At 42.4% G+C, this 18,086-nt stretch overlaps 1 protein-coding gene across 19 annotated transcripts in view; it reads left to right on the top strand.

Annotated features, from left to right (window-relative positions):
* SH3TC2 (SH3 domain and tetratricopeptide repeats 2) overlaps positions 1 to 18,086 on the top strand; it is a 51,799-nt gene that overhangs the window by 27,077 nt on the left and 6,636 nt on the right. For 10 of the 19 annotated variants that reach the window (XR_014543017.1, XR_014543018.1, XR_014543020.1 and 7 more), the window contains 11 exons: positions 238 to 381; positions 1,598 to 1,793; positions 2,330 to 2,403; positions 3,106 to 3,301; positions 8,178 to 8,314; positions 8,811 to 8,852; positions 8,948 to 10,663; positions 11,369 to 11,549; positions 14,374 to 14,524; positions 15,757 to 15,879; positions 17,260 to 17,410. Coding sequence is in view for 13 of the 19 variants with exons in the window: in XM_083593688.1 (XP_083449814.1) it covers positions 238 to 381; positions 1,598 to 1,793; positions 2,330 to 2,403; positions 3,106 to 3,301; positions 8,178 to 8,314; positions 8,811 to 8,852; positions 8,948 to 10,663; positions 11,369 to 11,549; positions 14,374 to 14,524; positions 15,757 to 15,879; positions 17,260 to 17,410 (3,111 nt within the window). In the remaining 6 variants the exon portion in view is untranslated. Of the gene's footprint in view, positions 1 to 237; positions 382 to 1,597; positions 1,794 to 2,329; positions 2,404 to 3,105; positions 3,302 to 8,177; positions 8,317 to 8,803; positions 8,853 to 8,947; positions 10,664 to 11,368; positions 11,550 to 14,373; positions 14,525 to 15,756; positions 15,880 to 17,259; positions 17,411 to 18,086 lie in introns of all 19 variants that reach the window. The other 9 variants (XM_083593685.1, XM_083593683.1, XM_083593684.1 and 6 more) reach the window with 2 other exon arrangements.

Below are 18,086 nucleotides of genomic sequence, written 5' to 3'. Positions count from 1 at the left end.
GTTTGGCCCTCCCCACCCCAGCAGGCAGCCTTTGACAAATTACCGGTATCCCTAATGGAGTGTTGCGCTTGACAGAAAAACATTCCCTTCTTCTACATTATAGGATTTTTTTAAAAAGCTTATTGTGCTTTAAAGTTTTTATTTTGTGGTATTGGCTTATTTGATTTTTAACTACTTCTGAAACTTCCTGCTGAGAGACGGCTTGTGTAAGTTTCTTCCTTTTTTATTGTGGATCAGGCTATGTGGGCTGCTGTTTGGAGCACCTTCTCTTCACCCCTGAGTACTGGCTGAACTGTGCTCTGGTGGAGGACACCAAGATAACTGTTGCTCTAGACGAGGATCACATGGCCACCATGTACTTAGGTCTTCTGCTTCAGGAAGGTGAGAAATATGAAGGCAGTCTTACAGCTCCTCTCCAAATATCCCTTTAGGAGTATGTTTTGGATCCATAATACTGCATATCCGTAAGGTGGGCCCTTAAGTGGGTTGCTCTGGACTCCTATTGGCAGGAGAGAGAAGGCCAGAGTGGGACCATGCAGGTATGAAGTAGGTAAATTTTGGAAAGGGGTCCTACTTGCTTCAAACCCTAAAATCTGGTTCTGGTGAGGGGAATAGTCCCCACAAAAGTGTACAATAGACAGGTACTATTTACTTAGATCCTATAATGTAAAGTTCTCTGGGTGGCTTACAGTAAATAATATATGAGATAATATATAAAACCATAACATTACAGAAAAAGTAAAATTTAAAAAGCTACCAAAAAATTGCCTACTCCCCAATTAAAACACAGATATACAAACTGAGAAAGACCCAGATTATCTAAATTATTTAAAATGTTTGAGTGACCAGGAAGGCTTTACCTATTTCCGAAAACACCACAAAGATGGTGACAGGCTTTTCCATATGTAACAGGGGCACCAACCCTGACCAAAAACTACCAGAAAGGAAGTTCACTGTGAGCAAATCACTTCCTTTAGTCAACACAAGGAGCCCAAAATCGTTCTGCACAAAATTCTTTTTGAAGCAAACATGAGGTCAGGGAGTAACTGGATCCTGAGATAATGCACTGAACAATTCTCTGCCTCAGAGCCCACATCCCAGCCTCCAAATGGTTGCTTCAGCGAGATTTCAGAATAAGAATTGGTTCTGACCTGCTGGGCACCCTCTTGCCCTCATAAGTGGTCATTGCAGGAGAGGAATTTTCACTGGTATCATGCTTGTTATTTTTGTTACCCACCTTTCTCTAAGGTGGGTAAGACCCAAGGCAAGTTACAAATCAGTACAACGAAAACAAAACCAGTAAAACACAAATGCAGCTATGTAGCCAATGCCCATAAAGCACTACAATTTGAAATAGCTTTAAACTTGGACTTCCAAAAGAGAAAAGTCCTCACGATTTTGTGCAAGGGAATAGAGAGATTGGACCAAACAAGGTCTCTGAGGTGGGAATTCCACAATTGTGACACCATGACAGAAAAAGCCTGGCTTGCTGTGGTTTCCAAGCTGAAGTTTGAAGGTAGTAACACATGGAGCAGGGCTTCCAAGCTGTTTATAGGACACTAATCCTGACCATTATCAATTCTTCTTTCATCTGCAGGAAACTTCTTTGCCAGGGTCGTGGTTGGTGTCCTGACAGATGAAGAAGGGGAGGATTTGAAGCTCTCCAAAAATGAGCTTGTCCATGTGAAAGACATTGGGCATGACACCAAATGGGAAGGGACATCTCTGTTGAATGACCAAAGGGGCCTGGTCCCTGTCACAGCCATGGAACCATTGCCCCATCCTTTTTACCAGTAAGTAGAGCGGCTGTGGCAATCTATACACAGGGCCGATATTGTGAGTCATTGTGGCCATAACCTGGGTTCACTCAGAGTAAAACACTCAGAATGAAAACATTCTTATCTCTGAGGGTAAAATGGGCTGCTGTTAATATACCTGCCCTCTGTAAATACATCCCGAGATCACTTTTATTGGCAATTATGTTATGAAAGGTTAGTGTGCACCATTCCCCACCCCCAAATGTGAAGCAAAGAGTACAGTCGTACCTTGGAAATCAAACGGAAACCATTCCGGAAGTCCATCGACTTCCAAAATGTTCGGAAACCAATCCACGGCTTCTGATTGGCTGCAGGAAGCTCCTGCAGCCAACCAGAAGCCGTGGAATCCCCGTTGCATGTTTGGGTTCCAAAGAACGTTCCCAAAAGAGAATACTCCTGAGTTTGCGGCGTTCAGGAGCCAAAACGCCCGAATACCAAGGCATTCAGGATTCAAGGTAGGACTGTACTCTGAAAGAAATAGAGTGTTTGTTCACAGCTCTTCATGTCTACAGGTGGTTCCTGAAGAACTATCCAATGAGTTGTGGTATCTCCAAACAAATCAGCGGACCTGGCTCTTTGCAGATTGGTGAGGATAATCTCATTGGGGGTAAATTGTAGATAACCGACTTAAGACTGATCCATTGCGTACTTCTTTCCTTATTTGAAGTGTTGCAGGGTTGGCTGCAGGATTTTTAGAATGTCTTAGATTTGCACAGTACTTAGTTTGCATTTTTTAATCATTTGTTTAAATTAGAAGCGGAAACATTAGCTAAATTAGCTTCATTTGCCCTCAGTGACATCAAATCTAATTGGCTAGAATAGTGTCATGACATCATTACATTTACTATGTGATGTACCTAATTGACTGAAACCACACTATGAAAAAGGAAGCGCCTAACGAGTTGGGGTACTGCCAAAGCAACAGATGAGGGGGCAGTGATGGCAAATTGACACAAAAAGTGTGAACATTTGCAATAGTAGTGATTATCCCCTACCTTCACTCCAAATGTTTTCACGCTGAAAGCTGAAATAGGCAAACATTTTACCCAAGCTTCTTTCTTTCTTTTGTCTTCATTTGAAGGGGGGGGTGTATTAAGCTGTATTAAGAAGAATAAGCTGTGGCCCAAGTGACAGGACAAAACACAAATGTTACGGGACACAAAGGGACCTTGTTTTCACACTCAACTCATAAGCATGCCCTTCTCTGCCAGTGGTCACTGTTTCAAAGAGAGAATGGTTCAATGGTTCAGCCTGCTGAAGTGAGGGACATTTTTGTTTTGTTTCTTAGGCCAAGGGAGGTGCACAACTACAGAAGATCACAGAGGGAAAGGATGGGACGAGCTGAGCTTCTGCAAAGGGGACACCATTGAGGTCACCGGCTTTCTCATTCCAGGCCTCCAGTGGTTTATAGGGAAATCCACAACCAGCGGTGCAGTAGGCTTTGTCCAAACCAGAAGTGTGCATCCTGAGACTTGTGAGCCGATGTAAGTGTGAAATGCCCACAGAGGGAGGAAAACACACTTGTGGCCTGGGATAAAGACACAATTGGTGTTTATTGCATAAATGCTGAAATCAAGTTTGGGATCTTTTTCTGTGTAGGGTGAGGTGTGAGGGGACTGTGGATAGGAGACAGAAAAAATGTTGTTGCTCAAGATTCTTTTCTTTTTTCTTTTTGCTTAAGAATTAAGAAAACGTCTCAAGGCATGTGATCAAAATCATAACATAGAAATGATTTGTGAGTTGAATATGAGTTTGTTAAATGGAGATGTTTAAAGATATGCCTTGCCTCAGGCACAAAGCAACTCAAGCAGTACAATTCTATGGGTGATCACTACCTGGTGGGAAGTTAATCTCTGAACAAATCAAGGGGCCTTGTCAACACACAGAGGAAGTACAAAGATAAGAGTATCTGTTTACTTTTGCTTGACAGTTCACATTTTCAAATATTTTGGAGTTCTTGCATCCTGTTTCTCCACAAAGTGACTTGAATCAACCTTTGAAGAATCTGGTGTTCATTTTCTTTTGGAATTTATTTGTAATTATTTCTCCCCCCACCAAATGCTAAATGGTCCCCTGCAGTAATTGATTTAAGCTTCAAGTGTTTGCTTACATCTGTGAGGACCAGATCTTTTTAAAAATGAGGCTGGAGATTTAAAATATATAATTTCAGGTGATGAGAAAATAGGCTTTTGAGACAAAAGCGCCACAGCTTATGCCTCTTTCAGGTTTCTGTGAGGCATGTCATTAAGAAATGTTGGCACAACTTGTATCTTATCTCTTGCTCTGAATTTCAATTAACTGATAACATTCTTCAGTATGTAGAAATTGGCTTGATATGGCAGCAGTGAGGGAAGAGCAGGAGGGGGCAGTTGCTCCAGTCCAGTAGCTCTGGTGTTCACATGTGAGTTCTGAAGCTTACAGGATATTCCAAATGATGCCCGTTTCACTTTAACATTGGGGAAAGCTCTCTGTGTGCATGGTGCTTGTCCTGACACAGAAAAGAATGGGGGAGTTTCTGTTCATGTGGAGGTGCATCATAGAACTCCAGCTCATAGCTGATGGGTTTATTGTAGGAACAACCTTGTTTCAGAGCAAGTAGATAATTATATTCAGATCCGTGGATGAATATTCAGAAAATACTTCGGTCACATGTAAGAACAGCTAGAAAAGGAATGTGTACATGGCAGTCATTTGTCTATGCAGAAGTAAGTCCTGTAGAGTTCTGTGTGGCTTACTCTGAGGTAAGTGAGTATAGGATTGCAGCTGTAGTTTAAGGAAATCCTGGGTTTTTAAAGAGGGTTTCATAAGGCTTTCAAAAGTGGTTTATGGTTTGGTGAATATTGCACTAATGTATAGTAGTTGGTCTTGGTCCCAAAGATATTCTCAAGCGATCATCTGCTGTCAGGTGCATTTTGGGTAATAGAAGAGAAGCACAAAGTAGAGAAAGATGGTAGCCTTTAATTGCAGAACTACTGTGTGTGCAACTTGCAAGCTTATGAGAATAAAGAGTCACCAATTGAAGGGACAGAGCAAAACAGACAGCTTACATGACAGGGTGGGGAAGCTTAGTTGGTCATTAGCACTACTTTAAAGTCAATTCAATCAATTTGAGGTAGTTTATCTTCTGGTCAGAGGACTTTAAAGTGTTAATACCTCTGGGACATCTACTTTCAGTGAAGGCTTAACTAGCACATGTGTGGCAGCATGAGGCTGGATTTCTAGTGGCAGGATTTGTCCAGGTGCTCTGATTAAGGTATTGTATCACTGCAAGTAATGGGTTTGAAAACTATGGTCCAAGCAAAAGTTATAATTAAAACAAACAAACAGGATGCCTCTGAGCATGTTCTGAGCCTAGGAATTTGTTTTCCAGGATGAGAACTGAACTAAACATCATTCTCTTGCCCAGAAGTCCATGTCTGCTTAGCTTTCTTCCTTTCAGGAGCCTAATGTAGGTAGGAAACAGCAATCTGTGGTTGCTGCTGCAGCTGAACCTTTGGGAACTGGAAACCCCTGCAAATCTAGTGCAAATTGCTGGAGTGAACTACCAGTAGATTTCAACCTACCTTCTACTCACCCTCAGCCTAAAAGCTTGCAAAGTAGATGTCAGGTGTGCTTCCTTAAGGAAGTCATTCCAAAGCTGTGGTGCCCCTATTGAAAAATGCTGTCTCCTGACAGTTATTGCATATATCACATACAAATGTTATTCATGCAGGAGGTAAGTTAGAAGACAAATGAAGCGTATATCCTAACCAATTCAGGTACATTTGAGCTTTGTATGTATGCATGTAGAGTTGTGTGTGAAATTGTGGTGGCCACAAGATGTCACTGTTAATCTTCCTCAAGATTTTCAGTTTGCGATGCTCTGGAAAGATTTTTCCTTGGAGTGATACTTTCCTTCTACTGCAAGTGGATGATGAATGCCATAACTACATATCATGCTTCATAACAATGCAAAGGGGGTTACTCTCAGGTATAGGATTGCAGCCTATAACATTGAAACTTGAGTCTGCAATCCCACACTCACCTCAGAATAATCCCCATTGAACTCATAAACCAATACTCAGACTTACCTCTGATTAACCATGTCTAGGATAATACTTTACATCTCCTTTCTTCATCAAAATAAGACTGCTGATGGAATAATGTTTCATTAGTTATCTTAATCAATACAATAATTAACTAATTTAAAATAAAATAAATACTATTTGTCATAGTTTAGGTGCTGTTCTGCTGGCAGTAATAGCATTTAACATTTTAGTTTTTTAAAAAATCTGTTTTGGAAAATCATTGCATTCCCCCCCCCCCGCCCCAAAAAAATTATTCATTTTATAACACAACTAAACAACACAAACAGAAAAAAACAAACAATACAAACAAATTATTGTTTTATCCTTATTTTTTCTAAACATTGTTAGGTGGGCTTCCCCAAGTCCCCCCCCCCCATCTGATTTTCATTTTACCTCATCTTTAGCAATTTACATATATCACAATTTTTAACCTTTTTTTTAATCACGCTTACTTTTACCATCAAAATCTTCACATTTTATCACTTACAAATAATACTATTTTAAAATACACCATCTTCTACTTCTAACTCTACAGCCTATATTCACTTCCAAAGCTATTCTAAGATTTAAATATTAACATATTTTTTCAGATATTCTTTAAACTTCTTCCAATCTTCTTCCACCGTCTCTTCTCTCTGGTCTCAGAGTCTCCCAGTCAGTTCAGCAAGTTCCATATAGTCCATCATCTTCATCTGCCATTCTTTGATAGTTGGTAAATCTTGTTTCTTCCAATTCTTCGCTAGTAATATTCTCGCAGCTGTTGTGGCATACAGAAAAAAAGTAACATCCTTTTTGGGGATTTCACACCCCACTATACCAAATAAAAAGGCTTCTGGTTTCTTAATAAATGTGTTTTTCAACACTTTTTTCAGTTCATTATAAATCCTTTCCCAGAAGTCTTTTACCTTGGGGCACGTCCACCACATGTGGTAAAAGGTTCCTTCTTTTTCCTTACATTTCCAGCATTTATTATCATGAGTATGATACATTTTTGCTAACTTCACTGGTGTTAAGTACTATCTGTACATCATTTTCATCAAATTTTCTCTTAATACATTACATGCTGTAAATTTAATTCCTTTTTTCCACAATTTCTCCCAATCCAACATCATAATATTGTGCCCCACATCCCTAGCCCATTCAGTCATTACAGATTTCACTTGTTCCTCTTTCGTATGCCATTCCAGCAATAAATTATACATCTTGGATAGGTTTTTCGTTTTTGTATCTAATAATTCCATTTCCAGTTTGGATTGTTCTGTTTGAAAACCAATTTTCTTATCCATTTTAAGCACTTCATTTTTCTGGATGTACTGGAACCAATCATCTAATTTATCTTTTAACTGGTTATAAAATTTTAATCTAAATTGGTCCCCTACTTCCATCAAAATGTCATTATACTTCAACCACTTGGTTTTCATATTCAACCTTTTATAGGTCTTAGTTTCCAATGGTGATATCCACCTGAGTGTTTTCCTTTCTAACAAATCATTATATCTTATCCAAACATTGTACAAAGATTTTCTAATTATATGATTTTTAAATCCTTTGTGAGCCTTTATCTTATAATACAATAAATATGCATGCCATCCAAATACATTATCAGAACCTTCCAAATCTAAAACGTCTGTATCTTCCAGCAAAAACCATTCTTTCAACCAGCAAAAGGCTGCTGCTTCAAAGTAAATCCTTAAATCTGGCGGGGAGAAACCCCCTGTCTCTTTCACATCTGTTAATAACTTGAACTTAATTCTGGGTTTCCCCCCCTGCCAGATAAATTTAGACAATACCTTTTGCCATTCCTTAAAACAATTCAACTTGTCAATAATAGGAAGTGGAAAATCATTGTAACCATACCTTGGTGGGTTCCTGTCAGGGATGAACTTGCTTGCAGTGCTGAGTGAGAATTTGAACCCTAGTTTCCCCAAGTCCCAGTTTAGCCATGCTGTACATAATATAGAACATTTTCCTTCACTGTTTGCCTCACAACTTGTTTCCAGCAGGTTGGTGGGAAAAACCCAGTTATCTTGCTAGAGATCCCCCCCCCTCCGATATTCAGATCTGCTCTCTTAGCTTTGGGTAAAGTAGATTTTCCTTGGAACACAGTGCCTTCACCACATCTAAAACTTTGGTGCTCAGCTTCAGCTTTACTGCAAGGAATAGTTAAGGAGTGGAAATATTACACATTCCTTGGAAATGACACCAGTTTTTGTCTCTTAGCAGAGGCAAAGAGAGAGATTAGGATGGGGTGTAGCACTGACTTGCTGTTACACATGTTTTATCCCCAACACAGGCAAAAGAATCCAGTATTTTTTAGCAAAGAAGAAGTCGCTTCCATTCTGCAGGTTCCATCCAATGGCAATGAGACGCATTACAGTAATCTTCTGGGTGAATGGGCACAAACAGACATCACTTCTGTGTACAGGCTTGGTGAGTATCCACTCCTCCCTAATACAGCCCTTTGTCTAATAGCAAAATGCTGTACTACCTGTCATTCCCAACTTTTGCCATTTCCCTCCAACTGTTCACTCCATTCATGTTTTGAATCACCATCATCAATTACTGTTGGATATTAGTGAGCCATCATATTCTTAAATAGCTGGTCAAACGATATAAATGAAAGAGTTAGCACTACTTTTATCAAAATTTAAAACCAGATTTTGTCGGCATTTTCCTTTTGGAAAATTAACTTTTCTAATTCAGAATGGACAACAAGCTCTCCTTTCACCCAAGGGGTCATAGTGCTTCTGAGAGCCTCCTACGGCTGTCTTCTCCCCTTCGAGCACATCTCCCAAGTTCAAGCTAAATGTGTTGTGAGACGAAGACAGTGAAAGCCTTTGGTTTTAGTGCAGTATTTGAGGTGCAGCCTTCTTGCTTCCCATGATCTCATTCTGCATATTTTCCACCCTTTTTCTGGGTCCCACAGATGGCTTTGAACCTGTGGCAATGTACCCAAGAATGCCATCAGGTGAGTATGGATGAAGGGGAAAGTGGGTGCTGTTTTTCCTGAAATGTATCTTCATGAGGGGAAGCATTTCCTTGTGGCTTATCTCTCTCTTTCAGATGCAGTTGTTCAGGGACTTAAGGATGGCTGGATGTTTGAGAGCTGGGGGAAGCAGGCTAGCAATAGCTTGCCCACTCCTAGTGGTTCTGAAAAGTCCAGTCCTGTTGGTGACTCTTCACCTTCTACCCTGGAACACTTACTTCTGCCAGAACCAGATGATCTTGATGACCCCAAGTTCTTTATTGACCTGAACGCTGGACACATGGAGGACTCTGATGTTTTTGACCCTATATTGACTTTCCTCAATCAAGATGGCTATGTGCCCCATTTCCAAAGTCTCTATGACCTCTCTTTTTCCTTCCTCAGTTCCACCTTCTATGGCTTCTCCAGTGAGGAAGAGCTAGTCCTATACCTAGAGACATCCAGGAACTGGGCCAAGAGAGGTCACCTTGCTTGGGCTCACATCCGGATATGCTTTCTCTTGGGCCGCCTCTGCACCAAGAAGGCCAAGTTCTCTCAGGCTCGAGTGTATTTTGAGGAAGCCATGAGTGCTATTGACAGAGGTTTTGACGACCTGCCCCTGCTTGCCTCACTGCACACGAACCTCGCTGCCATTTACCTGAAGCAGAAGATGAAGCAGAAGTTCTTGTCCGTGCTTGGGAAAGGGGTGGCCCTTCTGGCCTGCCTGCCTGGACACTGCTTCTGTTCTGAGAATGAGCTTGAGGTCATGATGTACATTCTGAGAGAAGCCATTGCCATGGGCAACGTTGCTTTGGAAGCTCGGGCCTGCCTTCTTGTGGTCAGGCTCTTCTTGCAGCTGGGCAAGTATGACGAGGTCCTGCCTTTCTCTGAACGCTTGCAGTTCCTGTGCTCCAGTGTCTCTAGCCAGGACTCCAGTGCACCCTCTTTGGACCTGATGCCTCTCCTGACCTACCTCTATGAGAAGAAGTGCTTGCCGCATGTTGCCTTGGCATCTGCCAGGCTTTCCCCTCCCAGCCCTGTGAAAGGGGCTCCAACACCCATTTGGAGAGCTGGATTCATCCTTTCAAATGCTTCTAAGCTCCTGGTGATCCAAGACAGGAGAAGCAGAAGCAGCGTCCCTGCTTTGGCTTGCCTCTACCTGAGCTGTGCCTTGGCCTTCTCCCATGAAAACGGAGCTGTGCCCACGGAGAGAGCCCTTTGTGTAGTGTTATCCAAAATGTACCTCAAGCATGGCATGTTACAAGGAGCCGTTCATTATTCGAACAGGGCTGTTGCCCTTGGCAAAGTGATGGGCGAGGAGGAAGCTTTTGAGTCCTCCCTTTCTTTGGGGTGGGTGTACGCTTTGAGCAGCCAGCCAGAAAAAGCTTCGGAGATCATGTTGCGCCTCCTGCGTTCTCTGCGACAGACAGACAGCATCACGCAAGACGGGGTTGTCCACAACCTTCTGGCCATCGCCCTTAAAGGAGAAGGGCAGGTTCAGAAGTCAGCAGAGAACTACTTGAGGGCCTTAAACAAAGCCCAGGAGACTGGCAACAGGCGGAACCAAGCCATTGCCTTATCCAACTTTGGGTGCCTGGCTGTCTCTTGCCAGGCAAGCCACCTAGCGGAATGCTACTTTCTCCAGGCTGTTAGGTTGTATTTTGAACTGCAGGGTGGAGATGATGCACAGCTGGAGCTGGTGCAGATTCTGCTGTGGTTGGCCCAGTGCCAGGTGGAGATGCATAAGACAGATGAGAGCAAACTGTTTCATGAACTTGCCTTGGCCGTTGCCTTGAACACATGCAACATTATGAGTGAGTAGTTAGCCTATTGGGATGTGGGTTGAGGGGGGAAATGGAGGGTGGTATTTGCTGTTTCCTTGACCCTTATTTTTGTGGGGATGTTTAGGGAGGCAGGAGAGGATATATTATTTAATAATATCCTGCCTAACTTTCGCTAGCAAGTTCCATATCCTAGCCGAGTTCCAAACATCCCCCTTTTAAAATTACACAGTGGTTAGCTTGTTGCTGGCTCGTCTGAGCCTCACTACTTGAGATTCCTGGTTTCCCTTTTTATATCCCTCCTAAAAGAATAGACACAACCATCTGATTAAAGTTAACATAAAACTAGTTTATTTACAATCATCCAGTTCACAATAAGATCCCCGAAGGCAGACTTAATTTACAGAACAACATATAACTATGTGAACTCTCCTATAAGGGAAATAGGCTCAAGTGACTGCGACTCAGCAGTCACTTCTCCTAACTCTTAGGAACACAGAAATGGAGAACAAGAAGAGCAGAACATGGAGGCCGTGTGCTCCTCTGTCCAAGAACAGGCCGCACCCACATTAAGTCACATGCAAAAGGAAGTCTGTCCCAGCTCAGGAGGAACTGGCAAGTTTTCTCCTGAGTGATACAAAGCATTCCCCAGCATGTGCATTGTAGGAATGTTGTATTTGACTGCAACATGTTTTTGCATCCCACAATTTTAAATGTTGAAATCTTGCGACCACCCAGGTCAACTTCAGGTCACGGAGTCCATCTGCCATTTCTATCGCAAAGTGCAGCCCAACACTGGGGCCTGCATCATCTACCATGAGCACCAACTCTTCCTAGCTCAGCAGCTCCAGGACAAAGAAATGGAAGGGCAGCTTCTGCAGGTCCTCAGCCAGCTCTACCAGAGTCTGCAGACAACCAGGTGAGTCAGCATCATATACAACATTTAAGATAGAAAAAACAAGGCATTTCTAACCATGTTTTTTATTTCAGTGATTTTGTTGTCAGACAACTTCAATTATTTTCACTTTTATCATTTTTTAATGCAAACTCTTTAAATTTTAAATATGAAATTTTAAATGCCACTGTTGAGTACAGACCACATGAACTACATCAGCTACAAAACTCGGCACAGTGGGTCTTAAAGCAAACCATACATTTGGTTCAAAAAGTATCCAGATCCATTGAGAAACATAGTTTTTAATGTGTTTGTATTGCCTGGGGGGGGGGCGTGTACACTGTTTTGAACATTTTGAAAAGTAGTATGAAATACTCCAGGAAAATATTTTTGGCATTTGGTGCACGTGGTAAATTAGCCCCGGGATCTACTGAGAATAAATACTGTTCATGTACCGTATTTTTCTCTCCATAAGGCGCACCTGACCATAAGGTTCACCTAGTTTTTGGAGGGGGAATTTAAGGGAAAAAAATTATTTAAAGGGAGCGCTGAGCAGAGCCTGTATGCATCCCAGGCTCGGCTCAGTGCTCCCTTTCACGAGCCACGTGGAGCATGTGTGCGGCGCTTGGAGGCTTTTCCCCAAGGAGGGAACACTCCCTCCTCAGGGAAAAGCCCCCAAGAGGCTTTAACAGCTTTAAAGGGAGCACAGCTCTTGGGGGCTTTTGCGGGAGGTAGGGGAAGTGAGAGAGCCTCGCTCTGTCCCTTCCCCCACCTCCCGTAAGAGCCGCACGAAGCCTCTGCAGGGCAGCGGGATGAAGGCTCCCCACTGCCCTGTGGAGGCTTTGCGCCACTAAGGCAGAAGCTGAAACAGCTAGAGGGAATGTTGTGCAGCGGGATGAAGGCTCCCTGCTGCCCTGCGGAGGCTTCGCGGGCTACCCCAGAGCTGCTCAGGAGCTTGGTGGGGCTGGCGGGGTGAGCCCGGGTTCCCCCCCAGACCCAAAGAGCAGCCTTCCCGCTGCTCCCAGAGCTTGTCAGAGCTGGCAGGGGAAGCCCGGGTTCCACCCCCCAGCTCCAGGGACCACACATTCACTCCATAAAACGCACAGATATTTCCCCTTAGTTTTTAAGAGGGAAAAGGTGCGAAAAATGGAGCGAAAAATATGGTAATTTTAAATTCAGCTGTCTATTGTGTACTTGCAAGTTACCACTGCTCTCTTTGCAGTATTGGCTATGATTGCTTAGGAATCTAGATGCTAACCTTCCTATGAAAGGTCAGAATGAGCTCAGAGGGGAGGAATGTACGGCGAGGAGGTTTGTACTGTAAGCCTCCTTGCTCAAGATTACAGGTTACCCTGGAGGAAAAGGGATGCACAATGGAAAGGACTGTGTAGGAATGCCTGCCCATCAACTCCTTATCTGCCACTTCTCTGACTACATGCCGCCCTCCATTTCAGATAGAGAGAGAGACACTGGTGTCTACAGTACAGAAAGAAAACACTGTTGTCTACAGTACAGACACACTGATAAAAGAAAAAAGAAATTGTACCCACTGATAAAAGAAAAAAGAAATTGTACCCATATACTGTTACAGAGGAGTCCCCTCCATGAGAAGGAGACTGTATCCACTTCCTGCTTCCGGCTTTTCCAGTGAAAGAGATAAATAGTTGTTTATATAAGACATGCTGCCGCTCTCTGCTTCAGTGAGGGAGGGAGAACAGTGTGGCCCTGTGTTAACACTGCCTTTCTGAAGGGGGAAAACTGGCATTGTGGCCTCATGCTGATGCTGCTCACCTGAAGACTGACAGGCCATTGTGACATCATTTCAATACTGCCTGTCTGAAAAGGAGAGAAACACTTCACATATGACCAACAGCTTTTCATGACTCAGGAGTCAAGAGGATAAGAACTTTGAAAAAGAATGGGAACAATTTATAATTTATTTAGGAGACCATTGTAAGCAAATTAAAACTTTAGCTGGACTCCAAGACTCACTTGCAATGTAACAATGGATGATTAGAAAAAATGAAATTTGGAGAACGGGCTGATATGCAGTTATGAACGTTGTAATAAGGAACCATGTAGGGGATGGGGGGACAGTCAAGAGATTCAGATAATCTCAAGAGATGATTATATAAATTGCTGGATTGTAAACTTGTATTGGTAAAAGCAAATAAAAAATATTTTCCAAAAAAGAAAGAAAAGAGAAATCAGTAGCCACTGATGAAAAGACAACAGAGAGAGTTGCAGTTATTTTTCCTAAAAACCCCCCACTAAAATCACAACTACAAACAGTTCTCTTGGATGGCCTACTCTTTGCCATGTTTGCAGTGTGATATTGATCCCATTACTAATGTGCAAACATCTCATGTGCAATCCATTTACCACGATCGGAGGGAACAGATTTCATAGGTGATGTAAACACACATTTAATATGTTGCCAGTTATGAACCTCAGACTCATTCTCAGGCTACCCTCAGGCTACTCTCTGTTGCACAGTGTGAACTGGACTTCATTGTAGGGAATAGGAAAGGCATCGCTCCATGGCTGGACACTCCTTGATAACAGAACTACAGTGGCAGCCACTGTTTTCCTTACACCAAATGCAGTAGGATTCTTAGAACAGTAAGTGATTATGACATGCCTGGCCCGTTCCACCTGCTTTATAAGAGCTTCTCTGTTAAGTTTAGCACTAAATGAAAGGGTATCATCGTTCAGCTTGTGTCAGACTTAGGAAACAATGATGCAAGGAAAGCTTTGCAGGGCTGGTCGGAAAGGACTGGTTTGTTTTGACTTGATGCACAAGCTCCACATTTTCTTTGCAATAATGGAGCCTCCATCAACCCCACAGATATGTGAAACGGGCCCTGGATTATACCAAACAGAGTCTGAGAATCTTCATTGACCTGGAGGAAACGGTCAAAACAGCACAGGCCTGGCTGCAGGCTGGAAGGCTTTATTATCAACTGCAAGAGGATGAACTTGTGGAAATGTATTTGCAGGTAAAGTAAAAATAAGAGGACTGGTTGTGTCTAACTAACGGCTATGTGATGTAAGATTGCCAAGCGGAGGTTCCAAACACTAATAAATAGCAAACTGCTATCTGCAGGAAAATCATTATCTTTTGATTTAATGTACAGTGTCTGGCGCATGGTGATTGCTGAGTCAGAGTCAGTGTCTAAGAGAAGTAGTGTCAGCAGTGGCAGTAAATTTCCCACCAGTTGATGGACACTGAATAGATCTTGGCTGAGGGAGAGGCAAAAGTCTTGTATATTGTACTCACATGCAGGTTTATATGCTCAGAGCTTCACTTGGGTATGAAATGTGCAATGACTCATGGCACACTGATAAAAGGTTTATTTGTGCCCAAACTCTCAAATTCCCTTACTGAAGAGCTCATGAAGTGAACCCCCGTGATTATTTAAAATTGAAGAAATGTTATTGAAGCATATGGATTTATTTGTGACATTTGGATGTTTTCCCCCTGGGAAGACTGGCGATGAATGCTAGAGGGGAAGAGGGAGTTAAATAGAAGAGTGTTGTAGCAATAGATGCCACAGTACAGAAGGAAGGTGGAGAAAGAGGGGGAGCTATGGAGGGAGGCAGGCGGACATTGGCCCCTTGATCAATGGACATCTGCAACAATTTTGGAACTTTTAGCATATGTGATAATCACTTTTTCCTTCATAATCATGAGTGCACTACAGTTTTGGAGAATAAGACTTTTTGTTTGCAATAGAAATTCAGACTCTTCTGACTCTGTCCATGCCAATACAACCCCACTGATTTGTAGGCAGTTGTGTAGGAGTATTGAATTGGTTTGCACCTGAATGTAAGTAGCAAATGGCATTCATATACAGTGGTACCTCGGTTTTCGAACATAATCTATTCCGGAAGACCGTTTGAATTCTGAAACGTTCAAAAACTGAAAACTCAGTACGGAAAACTCAATACGGGAGCCGCGTGACATGTTCGACTTCTGAAAAGTGTTCGAAAACCGAAGCATTTACAAGGGTTTATGGTGTTAGAAAACTGAAACGTTCGTCAACGGAGACATTCAAAAACCAAGGTACCACTATAGTTACTATATTGTGAGCAAACATGAACATTGCATATATGCTGCAATGACGAAGGGGCGGGCATAACATTCAGTCATATCTTTCAGCCATACCTTGCATTCTTCTTGTGTGATGATACTGCCATTGCTCTTACCCTGACCTGATCCCTTTCCCAGGCAGCCATACAGACGTCACTGAAATCTGAAGAGCTGCATTTGGCCATGGAACTATATGAAGAGGCTGGTGATGTCTTTTTCAATGGGATCCGGAACAGACAAAAGGCAGTGGACTATTACAGGGTATCAACCACATACACAAAAAATGGCACTTATGTCTGTATCTGTGGAGATCTCCTTATCACGACTGCACTTGAGTATTACTGACATGGATTGAGATAGCCTATGCTGAGGTAGAGGGAGGAAGTTTAAGGAGACATGCTTTTCCACACACCTCGTGACTGTTCATAGGTTTATTGAACTATAGTGCCTCTATACTGTTTGCAGACTCTTTATGAGCAAGAATATATTCCACTTGAGAAAGAATGTAGTTGTGAAGTCATATGAGAATGCCTCGGAGTTGCTGTTCTCTGGCTGTTTTCATTAGGACTTGAAGTGGGGCTCTGTGGGCTTGGTTTGTCTCATGGCCTTACTAAACATTATCATTCTGTCTTGCTGTTTTCACTGGATGCTTATTTTAAAGCAGGAGATTGTGTTTCAGCTGGGGAACATAGGCAGAAATATTCTGCTGCACCAATGTAGCATGTAGGATGGCTAGATACAAAGGAGTGAACTCCCTAGATTAAAGACCATTTTTCGCAGCATTTTTGAAAGCCTGGAATGTATAAAATACTGATTATTCCAACTGTAGCCTTGATTGCATTAGTTTTTTATCCTGAGAATTTTTATTTGATTTTAAGAAAAGTCATTCTTGTAGTAGCAGAAGGTTGAATTGAACAGAGCTGACATGTAGCTTAAAGGCAAGCCCTTATTGCAGCTTACCCTGACCCTGGTGCCCTCCAGATGTTTGGGACTGTAATTCCCATCAGCTCCAGCTGCAGAAGGCTGCCTTACAGTTTCTAGACAACAGCCAATGGAACAAAGTTCCAGAGTTACAAAACACACACATCGTGTAACAATCTCTTTTTCTTCTGGGGGGTACAAGGGATAGGGCAGAATACATTACTGTATTTACGCTAATTATCATATGAGAAGAAAATGTCAAGGCCTGGGATTTGCTGGGTTTATTTTGACTCATTAGAAAATGAGAATTTGAAGGAGAAACGGCCACAGAGAGACTTGGCACCCCAATTTCCTCCACAATTTCCTCTACAAGACCTTGTAATAATAATGAATATTGTTAAAAAAATTTAAATGTATTCCAAGTTCTTCACCTTTGAGGATGTTGAAGTGGCTGATATTGGTGGGTAGAGATGAATGGGGGGACAACTTAGAGGAGTAATGTCTTGTTTGCTATATGCTAAATTATCAATACGCTATTAGTAAACACAAGGGGAAATGCTAGATGTACTGAATGGTGGAAGGAGACCAGTATAATGACATATCCCTTTTGTTTGGAGTGTCCTTCTCTCCAAAGGGCTAATATGCAGCTCAAATGGTCGTGTGACATGGTGGGAAGTTGTGAAGTGACGTGAAAACATTGTGTCATCCCCCCCCCCCCAGGGAGGAGCTGTCCCTTTGGCTAGGAAGCTGAAGGTGCTGCAGACTGAGTTGAGAGTGTTCAACAAGCTGACGGAGCTGCAGCTCGGACTCCAGAATTATGAGAAGGCTTTGGAATTTGCTACCTTGGCAACCAGGCTCAGTGTGGATGTAGGTAGGAAAGGACTAAGGATACATAGCACAGTAATGTCTTAGCCATCTTGTGGAAGGCACCCAGGGAGAGGTGCAATGGACCAGGAATTAGAGAGACTGCTGTTCCCGGAAAAGCCACTATTATAATACACATTTTAATAGCAACTCACTCTGCAGTGAAGAGCAGGCTAAAAATATTTTAAATAGATACATTGCAAAACCAAGATAGTAAAGGTAGAAAAAGAGCGCAGAATGTCACCAAATGCCTAAGTAAGAGATGTCTTCTGCTGTTGCTCTTGGAGATAGATACCTGTTTGGAAGCAAAGGAGGTGGGTCTGTATTGATTTTAAGAACTGAAGAAAGAAAAGGAGTTCTGTCATTCATTGCTGGGGACCCTGTCACTGAGGAAGAGTTCCCAAATGAATTCCCCAAATGAATTCTTCCCATGTCTCAACTAGAAATTATCTAACCAAGACAATGCACATGGTCTCTGTGAGAACAGAGGGCTTGAGTAGATGGGCTTTGGCCTGTTACGTTCTTATGTTATGTTAACATTATTGGCTTTATATTAGTGTGGCTGCAGCCAGTAGTCTAGAAATTCCTAACTGAAGTAAACTGATACTTGTTCCAGTCCACCATTTTATGCCAATTATCCATAAACTCAACCAGCTTTTTAATGTGGGTTAGCTACCATTGGC

The sequence above is a fragment of the Podarcis filfolensis genome (genome assembly GCF_964270895.1).
Source record: "Podarcis filfolensis genome assembly, chromosome: 2".
Classification (NCBI taxonomy): Eukaryota; Metazoa; Chordata; class Lepidosauria; order Squamata; family Lacertidae; genus Podarcis; species Podarcis filfolensis.
Note: the sequence above shows the minus strand (reverse complement) of the source record. Positions and strands in the feature narration are given on the sequence as shown.